Genomic DNA, 17,628 nt, shown 5'->3' on the forward strand with positions numbered 1-17,628 from the left:
TTCAATCAACATAACCCATCATATTAACAGGCTAAAAAAGAAAACTCACACAATCCTATCAATTGATGCAGAAAAAGCATTCAATGAAATTCAACATCCATTCACAATAAAAACTCCCAGTAAAATAGGAATAAAAGGAACTTCCTCAACTTGATAAAGAGCATCTAAACAAAGCCTACAGCTAACATCATACCTAATGGTGAAAAACTGAATCCTTTCTTCTAAAAAAGGCAACGATGTCCACTTTCCCATGGCTATTCAGCACAGAACTGAAAGTTCTACCCAATGCAATAAGGCAAGAAACAGAAATAAAAAGGCCTCCAGATAGGAAAGAAAGAAATAAAACTGTTCCTATTTGCGGATGATATAAATTGTCTCTATGGAAAGTCCCAAGTAGCCTACAACAAAACCTCCTACAACTAGTAAGTGAGTTCAATAAGGCCAAGGCCACAGGATACATTACCAACATATAAAAATGAATTGTATTTCTATATACTAGCAATGAACACATGGATATGAAAACTAAAAATACAAAGGTTTCTGTTACAGAGACAAGAAAAAAGTGTTCTTGTACTTTCTGTCTCTCCAATAGTAGCAGCCAAGATTGAATAGAGGAATAAAGGGGGAAAAAAACATGGAGAATTTTCACAACTCAGGAATAACCTTGTAAATAACAAAGAACATGTTTTACTCCAAAGAAGAACCTAAAATTTGCATTTACACAAGAAGTATTGGGAAATATCCCTACCACCCTCACCTGGTTGATTACTTTTGTAAAAGCTTAAAGGATAAAACTAATAAAAAGCAAGCCAGTGACTCTGGCACATTTGGGAAAATAAAAATATAAAAAAAAATTTTAACTAAACTAAAAATACAGTACCATTTATAATCATTCCAAAAAATGATCTCAATAAACCTATAATTTTAAAAAATGAAATACTTAGGAGTATATCTAACAAAACCTGTATAGGACTTGTATGCTGAAAACTATAAAACACTGCTGTAAGAAATCGAAGTCCTAAATAAATGAGGAGATATACCATGTTCACAGATTGTGAGATTCAAGTAGCAAAGATGTCAATCCTCCTCCAAATTGATATAAAGGTTTAGTGAAATTCCTATAAAAATATCAGCAAGATAATTTGTAGATACAGATAAGATTATTCTAAAATTTATATGGAAATACAAAGAAACAAAAACTGCTAAACCAATTTTGAAAAAGAATAAAGTGGAAAAAACCACACTATCCTATTTCAAGACATTACATAGCTACAGTAATCAAGATTGTGCGGTACTGTCAGAGGAATAGACATTGATCAATGGAACAACATAGAAAGTCCCAAAATACACCTACACAAGTACACCCAACTGATTTTTGACGAAGTGCAAAAGCAATTCAGCAGAGGAAGGCTACTCTTTTCAACAAATAGCACCAGAGCACCATGGCGGGTGGGGAAAAAAAGGATCTTGACCTAAACCTCACACTTTACATAAAAATTAACTCAAAGTGAAGCAAAGATTTAAATGTAAAAACTATAAAAGTAACTGGAAGAAAATGTGGGAAAAAATCTTCAGGACCTATGGCTTAGTGAAGAGTTCTTAGACATGACATCAAAAGCACAATCCATCTTTAATTCTGTAAATTGGACTTCATCAGAGTTGAACACTTTTCTCTGGAAAAGCCCATTTGAAGAGGATGAAAAGATAAGCTAGAGATGGGGAGAAAATATTTATAAACCACATAACTGATAAGTGATGGGTATCCAGAATTTATAAAGAACTCTTAAAACTAAACAGTAAGAAAAACCAAACAGTCTTAGAAAATGGGCAAAATACACAAAGAGACATTTCACCAAAGAGGATATATGGCAAATAAGCACATGAAAAGATTGTCAACATCACTAGCCATCAGGAAAATGCAACTTAAGGCCTCAATAATACTACACACCTATCAGAGCAGCTAAAATGAAAAAACAGTGACAATATCAAATGCTGGCAAGCATGAAGAGAAACTGGATCTCTTATCCATTGCTGGTAGGATTGTAAGATGACACACTCTAGAAAACAGTCTGGCAGTTTCTTTTTAAATTAAACATACAATTACTGTATAATCTATCAATCACACTCCTGGCATTTATCCCAGGGAAATAAAAACTGATGTCCACACAAAAATCTGTGTACTATTGCTCACTGCAGCTTTATTTATAATAACCAAAAACTGGAAACCACCAAAATGCCCTACAAATGACGAATAGTTAAAACAAACCACAATACATTCATTCCACGGAACACTACTCAGCAATAAAGAGGAAGAAACTACTGTACTGACACATAGAACAACTTGGATGGATCTCAAAAGCATTATCCTAATTGTAAAAAGCCAATATCAAATGGTTACATACTGTATGAATTCTTTTATATAACAGTCTCAAAATGACAAAATTATAGAGATGGAGAACTGATAAACAGTTGTCAGAGGTTAGGATGCTGGGGAGGAAAGGAATGGGTGTGACTATGAAGGAATAGCAAAAGGGAGAGTTTTGTGGTGGTGGAGTAAGTCCTTATCTTGATTGTGGTGGTGGTTACAGAAATGTACACATGTGATAAAATGGCATAATACCTGTTTCTATATCTTTTATACCAATGTCCATTTCCTGGAGTTGATATTGTACCATAGTTATAGAAGATGTAACCAATGGGGAAAACTAGGTGAAAGGTACATGTGACCTCTCTGTATTACCTTTGCAACTTCCTGTGACTACAGTTATTTTAAAATAAAGGTTGAAAAAATAAAAATTTAACTTATTATCCTCATGTACCACTTAAATTATACTCATACTTCTTTTTTGTTTAAATGTCATTTTAAAATATCTCCACCAGTAGAACAATTATTTTATCTGCTAACTAACCGTAGTTCTGATGATTTATGCATAAATATTGAAAAGCATGCTTCATAGTGAAAAGCTCCAAAATTACAGGGCATTTCCAAAGTGGAAGGTACTATAATCTCAGGGTTCATTAAAATAAAGCTGCTCAAAGATAACTTGTATTTAATTTAAAACAGGAAAGCAGTGGTATATATCTAGAAAACCATGCCACAATTATAGAAAAAAATATTTATTGATTCCACAAGGACAAAGGCAGCCTCAGAGTGCTCACACAGAGACACTGGTCTGTCTTCCAGTTCTTACCAGCTCCTTCTACACGGCAGTGGACTTTGTAACCTGCCACCTTGCCCGGCACTAATTAGAAGTACTCAATAAAAACTGCAAGTAAATGAATGAATGACCTGAGGGCTGTCTTACTTTTGTTTGCCAGAAATAAGAAATATAGGTTTGCAGATTCCTTGTCTTAATTCTGATCTATATTTTGAACGCTTTTCCCCAATAAATCTCTACTTGGAGAGAAAAAGAGAAAGGTTTATACAGATGAAATTTTTAAAAGTACAATGTGAAGTAGTAATCAAATACACAGCATCCGTGTTACCAGGTTTCATAAAAATATATTTTAATCTGCCTCCCCCATTTCCTAAATCCTCTTCCCAGCATCTGTTTATAAACTGCTCATGTTATAGATTATCCCTATTCTACCAGAAAAGACTGTACCTATGCTGGAGGCTACCCTTGTTTCCATCATTTTTTCTCCCCCATTTATTCTTAACCCTCCCCCAAATCCCTACCACATGCAATGAGAGAATGACAGAGAGAGAGAGAGAGAGAGAGAGAGAGAGAGAGAGAGAGAAGGAGAGAGATGACCAGGCCTCAAAAAATAGGAATTTAAACAAGGAAAACAAGTTTCATTTGGCACACAAATATTCAATCACAAGTATTCACCATAAGGAATATTGCCCACTCCTCAAACACAAAATTCAGAAGACAAAACTGAGTTGTGTCACCCTTACTAAATTTACCTTCAGCAACAGGAATTAAGAACTGGTTACCTAAGTTGTAGATCCTGTAGGCTCTGAGTTGCTTGGGGATAGAGTGGAGAGGGGATGGAGTGGAGAGGAGGGTCCACCATGGTATTTTTTAGGAACTGAGAAGGGTAGGGAAATGAACTTGATAGGAACTAATATTATATGCCAGGCACTGTGCTAGAACTTTTACATTGATAATATTATTAAATGCTCATAACTATGCACAAGATAGGCATAACCTACACTGGACTGGTAGGAAAAACTGCAGCTCCAAGGCTCGAGAGGTAAAACCAGGATTTAAACCCAGACTTACTTGTTTGAAATATTCTAAAGCTATGATCTTTCCACCCCGTCCTGCTTCTCTAAATCCAACCTTCCGGATTACAGCTGCTCTGTCTGTAGGATAGTTCCTTCTCCTAGAACACTAATACTAAAAACTAACCAGAGACTTGTTGGTTGAGGTTGGAGCCTAACGTTACACTTGTTACAACTGCCCTAATCCACTTTATTACCATGAAGTCAGTTTTCCTCTGACTATCAGTCACCTTTAGAACAGTTAATTTCTAAATTTATTCTAAGAATAAAAGTATTGGGACCCCAAGATGTCCTCTGTGTTGTAAATAAAACACTTAAATCAGAGCTGTAACAACATTGCTTAAAATGCATTTTTGAAAGAAAACTCTATTGTCAATTTAATTCTATTTAGCAACGTTAAACCACTTCCAATTGTTTCCACTTTCATTTTACTAAAATTGTCTTTATCCGGATCAACTATTTTCTCTGTAAAATTCAATGAAGATTTACCCTATCCATAGGTTCTGAGCTGTATTTTTTTTTTTTCTGACCATGTCACAAATTTCACCATTTACTTTCCACCAATGGGAATATTCCTTCCTGGCTTTTATTTCTACAAATCTAATTTTTCCCCAAGTGCTTTATCCTTCTGGTTCTAGGGATCTATGTGTAAACCTGTAACGGACGCAACACCTGTAATGGAACATATCACACCTGGTGTTCAGAAATGTTCGTATTTGAAGTCTTACTATATTGGCACGCTAAGGGAAGTCTGCTCTTAAAATTAAACAATATTCTGACGTGAGCTGCACGGATGGTTAAAGAAACTATCGCCCCCTCTCTCATCTTGGACACTCCACGACTCTTCCCACTGGAGGTAGCCCTCGGCGCATCTCTCAGCAGAGGGTTGCTGCGGGCGCGCGATTTGGGCAGCCCCGGGTCCGGGAAGCAGCCCAAGAAGCCCAGAAGGTCTAGGCCGGCCTGAGGGCAGGGTGGGGCGGGCCCCGGGCCGCCCCTACGGCAGGGCCCGCCCTGCGCCACGCCCGACCCCGCCTGCTCTCTTCTAACGGGCCGCGGCACCCGCCTCCGCCCGCCAGCCCTCACCTTGCCCCGCCGGCGGCCTTCGGGAGTCGGCGCCCGCCCGCCCGCCGCGCCGCCACACTGCCGTGCCACCTGCCGCCTCCCCGGCTACCTCGGCGCACCGGGCAGACCCAGCCCAGGTCACCGGCGGCCCAGGAGCAGGTAGGCGGTGGTGCGCGTGCGCAAGCCTTGAGTCCCCATTCGCTGCTACCAAGTGACACCCGCACCCAAACCGACCAATCCTGGAGCGCCTCCGCAGCCCGGCCTGACCGAGTCGCTAAAGGAGTGGTTCTTAAAGGACTGAGACCCAAAAGTACAGGGGGCGTGGCTGGGGCGCGCTCCTCCCAACTTTCTTACCACCTCTCTGCTCTCCCCGCGTGGGTTTGAGGTCCGAGTCTGTAACTCTTACGTCTGGAGGTGCGAGGAGGTTTTGTGGTCTAAGCTCGAGTCCTCCCGGGGTAGCAACAGGACTGACGTCTGGAGGCGGGGAGGCTCCGCGTGACAGAGCTACACGCCCGGGGCGTGGGTTCCCCGGTCCGCGCGGCCGGGCTGGAGGCCTGAGATAGGCAAACCAAAGAGCATGGCCTACTTCCAGCCTGGATGGGGTGCCAAAGTCCGACCCCGGCGGGACACACCCCAGGCTGGGGACAGAGGCACCCGCAGATGGATGGCTAGCTGGAGGGAGATTAGGTAGCAGAGTTCGTCTGTTTATTCATTCAACAAGTATTGAGCACTGTGCACCAGCTGTGTGCCAGGAATCGTGGGTACCTCCATTTTCCTGGTTTTCCTCTTCCTATATCTCTAGTCTCTTTCTCCCCCTCAGTCTCCTTTGCAGCTTCTTTTCCTCCACCATGAGAGAAACCATCACACTCTCCTTAGGCAGACTTATCCACTACATGGTTCCCATAAGTTACCACAAGTGATGTTTCTCAAAGCAGTAGCTCTAGCCCATCCCTTGTCCCTGAGTTTCAGACCCAAATAGCCATCCATGAATTTCAGTATCTCCATTTGACATCACCTCAAACCATGCATTTCCACGACTGAATGTATCACCCTCAGGTCAAGTCCAGCTTCTCCCGCACTGTTCCCAACCTCCATAAGTGGCAACTCCAGCCTCTCAGCTGCCCAAGCCAGAACCGCAGGAGTCATCCCTAATTTCCCCTTTCCTTTCCCTCCCCATTCAATTTCTAAGGCCTGTCAAGTCGACTTCTATTGTCTTTCAAATACATACACTTCTTTTTCACTGCTCCCACTATCTCTGGCCCACATGCCTATCCCAGCCTTCTCACTGTTCTTTTTGCTTCTTATCTCGCTGCCTTCCCTTTCACCATATTACAGCCAGGAAAACTCTAAAATGCATTTCTGACTTCATCACTCTTCTGCCTAAAATCTTCCATCGCTCCCATTACTCCTAAGAGTGAGTCCAGAATCTGGACACCTGTCACCTGCTTAACCTCCACTTGTTCTTTATATAGAAACATCTCTTCTCCTGGAGTGCTTTCCCTGTATGCTGGACCAGGTTGGTCCCCTGCACCTGCCCCACCTTAACACCATCTCTTGTTATTGCCCTTCCTTGCTTGTCTAAACAGGAATAGGGCTAGGTAGAACTAAGCAAGACCTGCATCGTGCTCCTGATGTTTCCTTCTCTGCCCACTCTGTTTTCTATGGAATTTTCCTGGGGAGGGAAACTGATGTGAGGTTAACAGTGCAGGCTTGGGAACCTGGAAACCCAAGACTTGCCCCAACTTAGGCATATTAGCCCACTTCTCTCAGCAGGTTTACCCTTCTGTGCAATGGGATGAAAAGTGCCTCTTCACAGGCTTGAATAAAGGAATTGTGGAGGGAGAGTCCAACAAAGCAGACAAGCCTGCCTCTGGATCAGGGCCACCGCTGGGGGAAATGAAGCTTTAGGAAGCTCCCCTTTTGAGGAGTACAGGCTCCCCAAATCTCCCTCCTAAATTAAGTGGCTGCTGCTCACTCTGTGCTTTAGGGAAAAACAACTTTATTACCACATCCACCCCAGATGGGCTAGAAGACTACAACCACTTAAGAGTTTTAGTGGTTGCCAGGAGTAACTATGTGACCCAGGAGGATATGCCCAGCTTCCTCCTTGCATCTTGTAGAAAACCACCTTTGCAGTATGATGCATAGGCAGTATGGGGTAGTGGTTAAGGCAGAGGGTTGTAAAACTAGAATGCCTGTGTTCAGATACTGGCTTTGCTCTTGGTAGCTCTGGGACCTTAGGCAAGTTACTTAACTTGTTTTCTCATCTGTAAAACGGAGAAAATACTCGTGCTTTTTAGTATTGTAAACCTAATAAGCATTGTTATTGCCCATAGGAAATCTAGGCACATACACAAGTTTCTGCCTCAGCGAAGAATAAAGCAAATAATAGTGTTTTCCTAGCCCTGCAGGAGGCAATGTCCAACGTTCAAGCTCCAGACGCAGGCCTGGAGGCACTGGAGTGATGTGAAAAGGGCAGTGGACTTGAAGCCACATATCTGGGTTCCAGGCATGATTTCTATTTGCCCCTGGGCAAGCTGCCCCTGCAGATAGATTTAGTACGCACAGCCTAAAATTCGAGGAGCTGATGCGGCGTAACGTCAGCAGTAGACCCAGCCCCGCTCCCTCAAGATTAACTTTCCAGACTGCGCAAGCGCAAAGGGTACGCAAACTGCCCTGGCGCCCTAGGGGCGGGGCCCGAGGACGCTGAGCGCCGTTCTTGCGCGTCCAATCACAAGTGACGTCTCTCCCTCTCCCCATCCAATTAACGTACAGAGCGCAGGCCCCCATGTATTGTGGGAGCCTGTTGTGGTCGTAGTTGCGTCTCAATCTGGTATTTCGCTCCGATCTCCGCAAGTGGCGGTCCGCGCTTTCTGAAGCAGGTTTTCTACTGGGCTCCCCGGAATGTCTGTGGCCTTCGTACCGGACTGGCTGAGGGGCAAGGCGGAAGTCAATCAAGAGACTATCCAACGGGTGAGCATCAACACGGGCAGAGATCTTGAGGGGGTGCGGGGTGCGGGAAGCTTCCTAGAGTGAGCAGCATCCCAGCTGAGACTTACAGTCTGCGAAGCGAGGCAGGAATGAAGTCAGCAAAGGCGCTGGGGCAGGACAGTCCGGCATGGGGCGGGGGGTGCAGTCCTCCCAGCCATCCTGATGTCTCACTGCATTGACCCTTTCTTTGATCATTCAGCTCCTGGAGGAGAATGACCAGCTGATCCGCTGTATCGTGGAGTATCAGACCAAGGGCCGGGCGAACGAGTGCGTCCAGTAAGTGCGCCCCTTAAGCCCCTGACCCTTGAGCGGAGGGGAAGCCAGTGGATGATGCAGCAGCTATCCTGAAGTAGGAATCTTGGGTGATGGATTGCAGTTGAGACTTATTTTATAGTAGAGGAAAGGGGGGCTCAAAGAGGTTACTTACTTGGTCAAGATCATACAGCCAGTACATTGTGGAGCCTGGAGTCATACGTGTTTCCCTCTTCAAAACCTGAATTATTCTCATTGCAAAACCTCTTTCATGTAGAGCCATGCTAGCTGATAACGACAGGGATAGGGAGGGGAGCACACAGAAAACTGTGCTCAGGAGATCAGAGGCAGTGGCCCTTTTCTCATCGTGGGTCCTTACTTCATCCTTTGTCTGTTAAGCGAGGGGGTCAGACCATTTGACTGCTAAACTCCCTCCCATTTCTAACTTGCTGTCAGTCTGTGAGTGACACAAAGATGAACAAAGGATTTCCAAGTTCACCCAAAGGTAAATTCTGCATAATTTAATGAGCTCTCTAATCATATACCAAAATGAGAGAAAATAGAGTCTGAGTCTCTTTTACAAATCTATTCCAGGAATCATGCCCCATTTCTTATAGAAAAATATTTCATTGTTACTGAAGAAATGTTTAAGAACCACTATGACCTAGAAAAATCACCTACAATCCCTCACTGAATATCTCAATGGACTAGTAGAGATATCCATTTTGGTATAAGTCTTTTTTTTTTTTTGAGACAGATTCTCACTTGTTGCCCAGGCTAGAGTGCTGTGGCATCAGCCTAGCTCACAGCAACCTCAAACTCCTGGGCTCAAGCAATCCTCTGCCTCAGCCTCCAGAGTATCTGGGACTACTAGCATGCGCCACCATGCCTGGCTAATTTTTTCTATATATTTTTAGTTGTCCGGCTAATTTCTTTCTGTTTTTAGTAGAGACGGGGTCTCCCTCTTGCTCAGGCTGGTCTCAAACTCCTGATCTTGAGCGATCCTCCTGCCTTGGCCTCCCAGAGCGCTAGGATTACAGACTTGAATCATCGCGCCTGGCCCATTTTGGTATAAGTCTTTACATTTGACTCTGGCATTTGGTAATTTGCTTTTTTAACAGGTTTTTTTTTTTTTTTTTCAGTAAACGCTTTCTCATTTTTCTATATGAAAAATGGTGGCAAAACGTTCAGTTTGATGTAATGATTCTCAACCCAGGGGTAAGAAAGTTGTCAAAAGCTCCTACTGGGCTTTTTCACACTGCACATGCCATGCTTCTTGGCCCCTCATCTGATTTGTCTTCATGGGTGGGGAGCTCCACACCCTGATTGAGAATCGCTGCTGTAGTAAGCTCACATTGATCATGGAAATATCTTGTCCCTTCTTTGAAGTTTGTTCAAAAGATATTTTATAAGTACAGTTAGCCCTCTGTTTCTGCAGGTTCTGCATCCATGGATTTAATAAACCACAAATAAAAAATATTTGGGGGAAAAAACAATAAAAAATAACAGTATGACAGTAAAAGGTAATACAAATGAAACAGCACAGTATAACAACTATTCACATAGCATTTACATTGTATTAGGTATTGTAAGTAATCTAGGGATGATTTAAAGTATATGGGAAAATGTGGAACATATACATAGGTTATATGCAAATACTATAATATTTTATATAAGGGACTTGCACCTCCTTGGATTTTGTTATTTCTTTGGGGGAGCAGGGATAGGGGATCCTGGAACCAATCCCCTGCAGATACCAAGAGACACAGTACCAGGCACTGTTTCAGGCACTAGGGAATCAGTAGCAAAACAGACACCAGCTCTACACTCATGGAGCTGACATTCTAGACTCTAGAGGAAAAAAAATATATAATTAGGCACATAATAAGTGCTTTGAATAAGAATAAAGCAGAGTAGGTGGGGGGAGGGTGCTATTTTATACAGGATATGTCTAATAAGGCAGCATTTGAGTAGAGAGCTAGACAGCTATGCAGCAGTAAGGCATAGTGAGACAGGTAAGGCAGAAAGAGCATCAGGTGGAAAGGCTGCCTGGCAGGAGTGCGCTGGACATCATCAAATCACAGCAAGGAGGCCACTGTGGCCAGAACCCAGTGAACAAAGGGAAAGCTGTAGGGGATGAGATCAGAGGGGTAACTGCAGGCCCCTTATAGGGCATGAGAAGGGCTCAGCTTTACTCTGAGATGGGAGCCTTTGGAAGGTTTTAAACAGAGATACGACATGATCTTGACTTAAATTGTACAATGATCACTTAGGCTGCTGTGTGGAGAATAAAGTAGGTGTGCAAAGGTAGATCAGGGAGACTAGTTAGGAGATTATTGCAGTAGTCCAAGCAAGAAATTATGGTGGCTTGTCCTAGAGAGGTAACTGTAGAAGTGACCTATGAGAGTGGGTGAGATTCTGGATATATTTTCCTTGAATATGTTAAGCAAGAAAGTTGATAACACTGCATCATCCAATCAGTGGATGAGCCATTCCACTAGAGTGGGTACATTGTTTTTCAGTGTTTGTTTATAGTCAGTAAAAACAAGCCTTTAATTTTTGCCCGATTTTTTACCCGTAGGTACCAACATGTGTTACATAGAAATCTCATTTTTTTGGCTACCATTGCAGATGCCAGCCCAACCAGTAGTTCAAAAGCAATGGAATAATCTTCCAGTTGGCTGTTGTGAAGAGTAATTGAATGTAATCCTTCTTATAGGAAATGGAGACAGGGTCTTTACCAACTCAACTGTTTGAATCATGAATGAAATTTCTGTGGCTCTTTTAAAAATGAGAAAATGTGAAGAAAGCTACTAACTGTATTCTCAATGTAAATATTTATTTAAATAATTAAGTAGATCCCTCAAGAATTTGACCCCACGTGTCCTCTTTCCTGAACTTGGAGCATATCTGGATAACAGACATCAGTAGCATCTTCAAGCCTACTTTTTAGTTTCCACCTGAAGAGGAAACTAAGTAGGCATTGGGCAGGAATTGATGAGACTCCTGAATGAGACCTTGCTAACTGGACATGTAACTGTGTGCTCTCTCCTACCAGTTTGTAAATGTGGTCCTCCAACTGCTCTTTTCAGATTGCTTTGAAACAAAGCTTGCTTTTCCACGAAAAACTGATAAGGAGGTATAGAAGTTTTCATGTAATATGATCCATTTGGTTTTCCAGAAAAACTGTAAGGACTTAACTGTAAGGTATGTAACAATGATACCATTATCATTGCCAACAAAACTAATGGTGATTCTTAATTATTACCTAATATCATCTTATAATGTTCAATTTTCTGCCATTATCACAAAATGTCTTTGTTTATTTGTGTGAATCAGGATCCAAACAAGATTCACACGTTGTATTTTGCTGATGTCCCTTTAAGTCACTTAAAAAGTACTTAATAGTCCCCCCTCTTTCTTCTTCATTTGTTGAAAGAACTAGGTCATTTGTTCTAGAATTTCTCACGTTCTGGATTCATCCAGTTGTATCCCTGTAGTGTCATTAAGTATGTTCCCCTATCACCCACTTTTCTTATAAACTGGTAGATTTAGATGCTCATTCAAACACAGATTCTAATATTTTTAGCAAGAATGCTTGCTTTTCCATCACATTAGGAAGTGACCTGATTTATTTTTAAGTTCCCAACAGGCTTTCACTTAAATTATGATCTACCCAGCTTTGATCTTGTAATTCATTAGGGGTTGCCTAATGGTGGTTTTCTAATTTTATTATTCTTTGTGCATTTATTAGCTGGGTTCTGTAAAAAACTTTCACTCTTTGAGACTTTTCTGTAAGATGAGGCAAAGAGATTCTTGTAAGCTAACCCAAAATTAGAAGCCCAGATCCCTGCTCCTTTTGTTGGAGTTAGGGCTTGCACCCCATGGTGACGATAACATGTAAATAGTAAAGAGGGAATTCATTTTGAATCCCAGCTCTATACCTTAACATCTGTGAGCTCTATTTCCTCACCTCTAAAATGGGGATAATGAAAATAGCGTTTGCCTCCTGAGGTTGTGAGATTGAGATAATGTGGTTGCAAGCTGGGCACGTGGTAAACAGTCAATGTGTGTTAGCTCTTGTTAGGATGGGAACTCCTAACACGGAACAAGAAAGAATTATCAACTCAAAGATTAAGACAGGTTTTAAAGAAAAAGTTTATTTTACTTTCCAAGGGAGGAAAGGGCATGGCATGAAAGAAAGAAATGAGAAGTATCTGTGGTGAGGGTGAAGGGTTTAGGCTTTTTATTGGGGGTGATAAAGGGTAAAAAAAAAATAATAATAAGTTGTTGCTGCAAAATGAAAACAGAAGGCAACTGTGTTTGTTTTTCTTTTCTGCCAGCCTATTAGTCTCCTTGGAATGTGTTTTGGTGGATGTAGGGAGAGGAGGGTCATTCCTCTTCTATTTGCTCAGTTCTTTTCAAGTGCTGTAAAAACAGACTCTTAAGAGACAATGAGTTAAGCCACAGGTGGTTAATCAAATGAAGGGCAGTTGGGTGCTGTGATCTTTCTTTTTTTTCCCGTTAGATAGTTTATTAGCAATGCCGTCCTTTCAGCTCTGATGTGTTATCTAAGGGCTGTGGCCCTTTCCTGGTCTTCTCAAATCTGGAGAGAACCCGTTCCCTTGCTCCGTCACCCAATCTGCCATCCTTATGGCCTTAGCCCATTTGTAGTCTTCCTCTTCCACTGTTACTTGGGTTAGTGCCCATACTCTATACCAGCAGGCAAGAGTGTGCTGCTCATGGCCTAATCTGGTCAGCAGAGTATTGACTGGAGCTGTTCAATGGTTTTTAATTAGTTGCTAACCTTTAAAAATAAGAGAATTTCAGCCAGGCATGGTGGCTCACACCTGTAATCCTAGCACTCTGGGAGGCCAAGGTGGGAGGCTCTCTTGAGGTCAGGAGTTCGAGATAAGCCTGAGCAAGAGTGAGACCCCATCTCTACAAAAAACAGAAAAATTTAGTGGTGTGTGGTGGCTCCGGGCCTGTACGCCCAGCTACTTGGGAGGCTGAGGCAGGAGTATTGCTTGAGCCCAGGAAATTGAGGTCGCAGTGACTTCTGATGATGCCATTGTACTCTAGCCTGGAGGACAGAGTGAGACCCTGTCTCAAAAAAAAAAAAAAAAAGGATTTCCCATTAAAGCCTGGATTTCTAGCAGTGCTGGTAACCATCAGCTGGAGCAGCTGGAGTGAGATGGCAGCTGTCCTCCTTTACTAGTCTACTTGTTTACCTAGACCAGACACTTGAGGGGGGCCATCAGACTAGCTCCAGCTGGAATGTGAGCAGGGGCTAATGTTTCAGTTTGAGCCTCCCGTAAGGCAGAGCCTGAGATGAGGCCTAGAGATAGGTAATTTGTTTGGAAGACCTCTCCTCCTCCCTTGTTCTTTTGAAAGGATGTTTTAGTCTGCAGGCAGAGGATTGAATCAGGGCAAATCAGAAGCCCCTGAGAACAATAGCTGAGGCTTTAGGCTTTAGCCACAGCCTGTCCTTCATTCCAGAGGGCCCCTCCCTGGGGCAAGACCCCGGAGAAGTTGCACTCTGCTACCAAATTTGCTATTTGCTTCAGAGAGAGCCTGAAGCACCAGCATCTGCCAGTCCCCTTGAAGGACCCAGGAATCAATATGGTTGTGAAAGATTTAAAAACAGAAAACTGTAGGGTTAGATATTTTCCTGTTATTTTGCAAGGCTGCCCCTTTCAAAAGCCACAAAAACCAAATACCAAACAGTGGCCCTGATCAGACTATATTAACCACTTTATTTTCTCAGAGGACCTCCTGCTTTAAGGAGCTGAGTCTTCACTCAGCCTGTCTGAGCCCATCTCCAACCTTCCGGGTCAAATGGATCTCCCAACAGCCCACACAGGGTCTGAGCCTGTTCTCTTGGGTTTCTAAGCTGTAACAGCGGTGACTTCTGTTATTATCACACTCCTGGGAGGAGGATGTGGCAGCTAAAACAAACAGCAGATAATTTGAGGTCAGGTTGTATTCCACAAAATGTTATGTTATTTTTCCACTTCCTCCTGAGGTCTCTTGACAGCCCAGTTTTACCTCTGGGGACTCCTACTAACAATATGGCTAAGCAAGGAAATGAAGTTCAGTGCTATTTGTTGTTCCCCTTGATCCTTTGCAATAAACCTCCATTACTGAAGATGATCTATTTCTTAAGCTGGGTACATAGTATCTTCATTTTATCATTACGCTACCTCACACATTTGAACTAAAATAAAATCTTAAGGCTCCCCCCCTGCCAAGCTGACCGAATGGACCCTGTCTTGGCCAAGGGGATACCCTAAAACTGAGTTGCTAGCAATAAGAAGGGAGGTCAACAGGCCTCATCATGCCCCCCCTTCCTTCTTGGAGACATCCTTTGTAACTCATTAGCAGGCCTAAGGCTATGCTAGACAAACCCGCAGCTCCTCAATTTACATAACAAATCACTTGAGTCTCGGTATATGTCTGGTGGCTTGTCTCTAACAGACTTCCTTAACTTAAAACACTCCAAGCCTTTGGACAAAGCTTAATTTCTTTAGCCAATTACAAATGAAGGTGTCTTTGAACCCACCTATAACCTGTAAGCTCACCACCCCCATTTTGAGATGTCCCACCTATTTGGGACAAACCAAGGTACTCCTTCCATGTATTGATTTACAACTTTACGTGTAATTCCTGCCTCCCTGAAATGTATAAAACCAAACTGTAACCCAACCACAGTGAGTCCACTTGTTCAAGGCTTCTTGGGCATGGCTCCTGGCCATGGTCTTCAAATTTGCCTCAAAATAAACATCTTTAAGTTATTTTACAGAGGTTGGCTTGTTTTCTGTTGACACACATAGAATGTTTTGAAATATTCCATTTTAATAAAAGCAATTTTAAGAAGTTTATTAATTTGTCATCTCTGTTCCCAATGAAAGTCCCACAGATTCCTAAATGTCCTCATGACTCACAAGGACCTTCCCCTTCCTTATATCCAAGGGGAGGTGGTTTTCATTTCTGTTTGTGTTTAATTAAACAAATATTTATTGATCAACTAGTACATGCATAGGATACTACAGTGAGGAAGCTGACAATGTCCCTGTTCCCATGGAACCTTTATTCTTGTTGGTGGGAGACAGATAATAGAGTATAAATAAAGGACAGATTCACATGGTAGTAAGTGCTTTGCAGAGAATTACAACAGAGTAAGGGTTGAGGAGTGTTTGGGTGGCTACTTGAGATTGTAGACTAAGGGATGACCTGAGGAGGTAACATTGTAGCCAAGATATTAACAACAAGGAATCTGACACATGACCATCAAGGGAATTAGCCATGCAGGCAGAGGCAAGAGCTCAGCAAAGACCTTTCATTCCAACCATGTTCTCTGGAGTCCATTTATAGAGCAGTATTCACCTATGTGGTCATGCTTCAATTATAATGTGAGTCCTCATTTGACCAGGTGCTGTGCTTGGCTCTACAGTGAGGAAAGTAGAGGAGGAGGGGCGCTGGGCCCTGCTTTCAGAGAGCTCCTGCACCTGACAAAATAAAAAAGACTCACATCCTGGCACAGACCAGGGCACCATGCAGGTCCAAAGATGCCTGAAAAACTGCCCAGACGTTGAGGCTGCAGAGATTCCATGTGGAAATTATCAAGTGCTTCTTACATATCATAGAAAATATTACGTTTCTCAATTCCTGAGCACTCCCTTGTCTGCAAACGAAAAATTGACTTGCCAGTTGTAGCAGAAGCTAGCAGCATCCCACTCTCATTTCTTGAATTTCACTCCACTGAACTTTACTCCTTTGGCTGTGCTCCAGCTGACTCCTAGTAGTCCATATCTGCATCTCTATTCCTGAGGACTTTTTCCTAAGACTGGAAGTCTGCTTTGCCCTGGCATAGTAGGCCAGAAGAACCTGAGGATTATCAGCCCCAAGAGACGCTCTCAACCAAGGACTCTCAAGAGATGGTATTTGAATATCTCAGCTCCCTTCACCCTCAGGCAGGGTAATTCTCAGGTGTTTCTTCTGTACTGGTTCCCAGAGTTGCCCAGCAGGATTAAGCTTCAATCACCCACTGTGGTAGCTGGCTTTAAGGCTCCCCCACCTACCAGCTGACTGAATGGACTCCCTGTTGGCGAAGGGGATGCCCTAAAACTGAGGTGCTGGCCATGAGAGGGAAGGTCAGACATGCCTCATCATGCCTCCCTCCCTTCTTAGAGACATCCTTTGTAACTCATTAACAGGCCTAAGGCTATGTAAGACAAACCTGCAGGTCCTCAATTTACATAACAAATCACTTGAGTCTGGGTACATGCCAGGTGGCTTGCCTCTGATCAAGATACTTTCTTATCTTGAAACATTCCAAATCATTTTTTTAACCAATAATAAATCAAAGAGTCTTTAAACCCATCTATGACCTATAAGCTCCCTGCGGCGCCCCTCCCCCCACCTGCACTTGAGATGTCCTACCTTTTTGGGCCAAACTGATATATGCCTTCCATGTACTGATTCATGACTTTACCTGTAATTCCTGTCTCCCTGAAATGTATAAAACCAAACTGTAACCCAGCCACAGTGAGTCCACTTGCTCAAGGCTTCTTAGGCATGACTCCCAGCCATGGTCCTCAAATTTAGCTCAGAATAAACCTCTTTAAATTATTTTATAGAGTTTGGCTTCTTTTCCATTGACAACCTTCCTTGTTTTCCTTCCCCACTCCCTCCTGAATGTGGTTTCCTAGGATCACTTCCTGTCTTAGTCTGTTTGGGCTTCTATAACAAAATACATGAACTGGGTGGCTTACAAACAACGGAAATTTATTTCTCACAGTTCTGGAGGCTGGGAAGTCCAAGACCAAGTCCCCTGCAAATTTGGTGTCTGGTGAGAGCCCACTTCCTGGCTCACAGACAGCCATCTTTTCACTGTAAGCTCACATGTCAGAAGGGGTAAGGGTCTCTTGGGCCTCTTTTATAAGAGCACTAAGCTGATTCATGAGGGCTCTGCCTTCATGACCTAATCACCCCCCAAAGACCCCACCCCCTAATACTGTCACCTTGGGGGTTAGGGTTTCAACATATGTGTGAATTTTGGAAGACATAAACATTCAGACTATAGCACTTCC

The 17,628-nt window shown here is 42.8% G+C and overlaps 2 protein-coding genes across 3 annotated transcripts in view; one reads left to right on the forward strand and one right to left on the reverse strand.

The window, feature by feature from the left end:
- Positions 1–17,628, reverse strand: part of SEC22C (SEC22 vesicle trafficking protein homolog C (S. cerevisiae)) — a 48,575-nt gene that overhangs the window by 25,278 nt on the left and 5,669 nt on the right. Inside the window, exon 1 of one of the 2 annotated variants that reach the window (XM_012665537.1) lies at positions 5,315–5,352. The exons of the other annotated variant lie outside the window; for it this stretch is intronic. The gene's annotated coding sequence lies outside the window, so the exon portion shown is untranslated. Of the gene's footprint in view, positions 1–5,314; positions 5,353–17,628 lie in introns of those variants that run through there. 2 annotated transcript variants of the gene reach the window in all.
- Positions 8,172–11,655, forward strand: SS18L2 (synovial sarcoma translocation gene on chromosome 18-like 2). Its single transcript, XM_012665559.1, has 3 exons — positions 8,172–8,266; positions 8,484–8,560; positions 11,118–11,655. Exons 1-3 carry the CDS (start codon positions 8,198–8,200, stop codon positions 11,203–11,205), a joined length of 234 nt encoding a protein of 77 aa, XP_012521013.1. The 5' UTR covers positions 8,172–8,197; the 3' UTR covers positions 11,206–11,655.

This window comes from Propithecus coquereli, unplaced genomic scaffold, assembly GCF_000956105.1.
Source record: "Propithecus coquereli isolate 6110/MARCELLA unplaced genomic scaffold, Pcoq_1.0 Scaffold1, whole genome shotgun sequence".
In the NCBI taxonomy this organism is placed as follows: Eukaryota; Metazoa; Chordata; class Mammalia; order Primates; family Indriidae; genus Propithecus; species Propithecus coquereli.

What these genes read in the sequence shown, in the direction of transcription:
- SS18L2 (XM_012665559.1), top strand. Translation starts at nt 8,198, where the DNA reads ATGTCTGTGGCCTTCGTACCGGACTGGCTGAGGGGCAAGGCGGAAGTC. An exon ending in ATCAAGAGACTATCCAACGG is followed by an intron (nt 8,267 to 8,483) that starts GTGAGCATCAAC and finishes TTGATCATTCAG; the next exon opens with CTCCTGGAGGAGAATGACCA. An exon ending in CGGGCGAACGAGTGCGTCCA is followed by an intron (nt 8,561 to 11,117) that starts GTAAGTGCGCCC and finishes TTTTACCCGTAG; the next exon opens with GTACCAACATGTGTTACATA.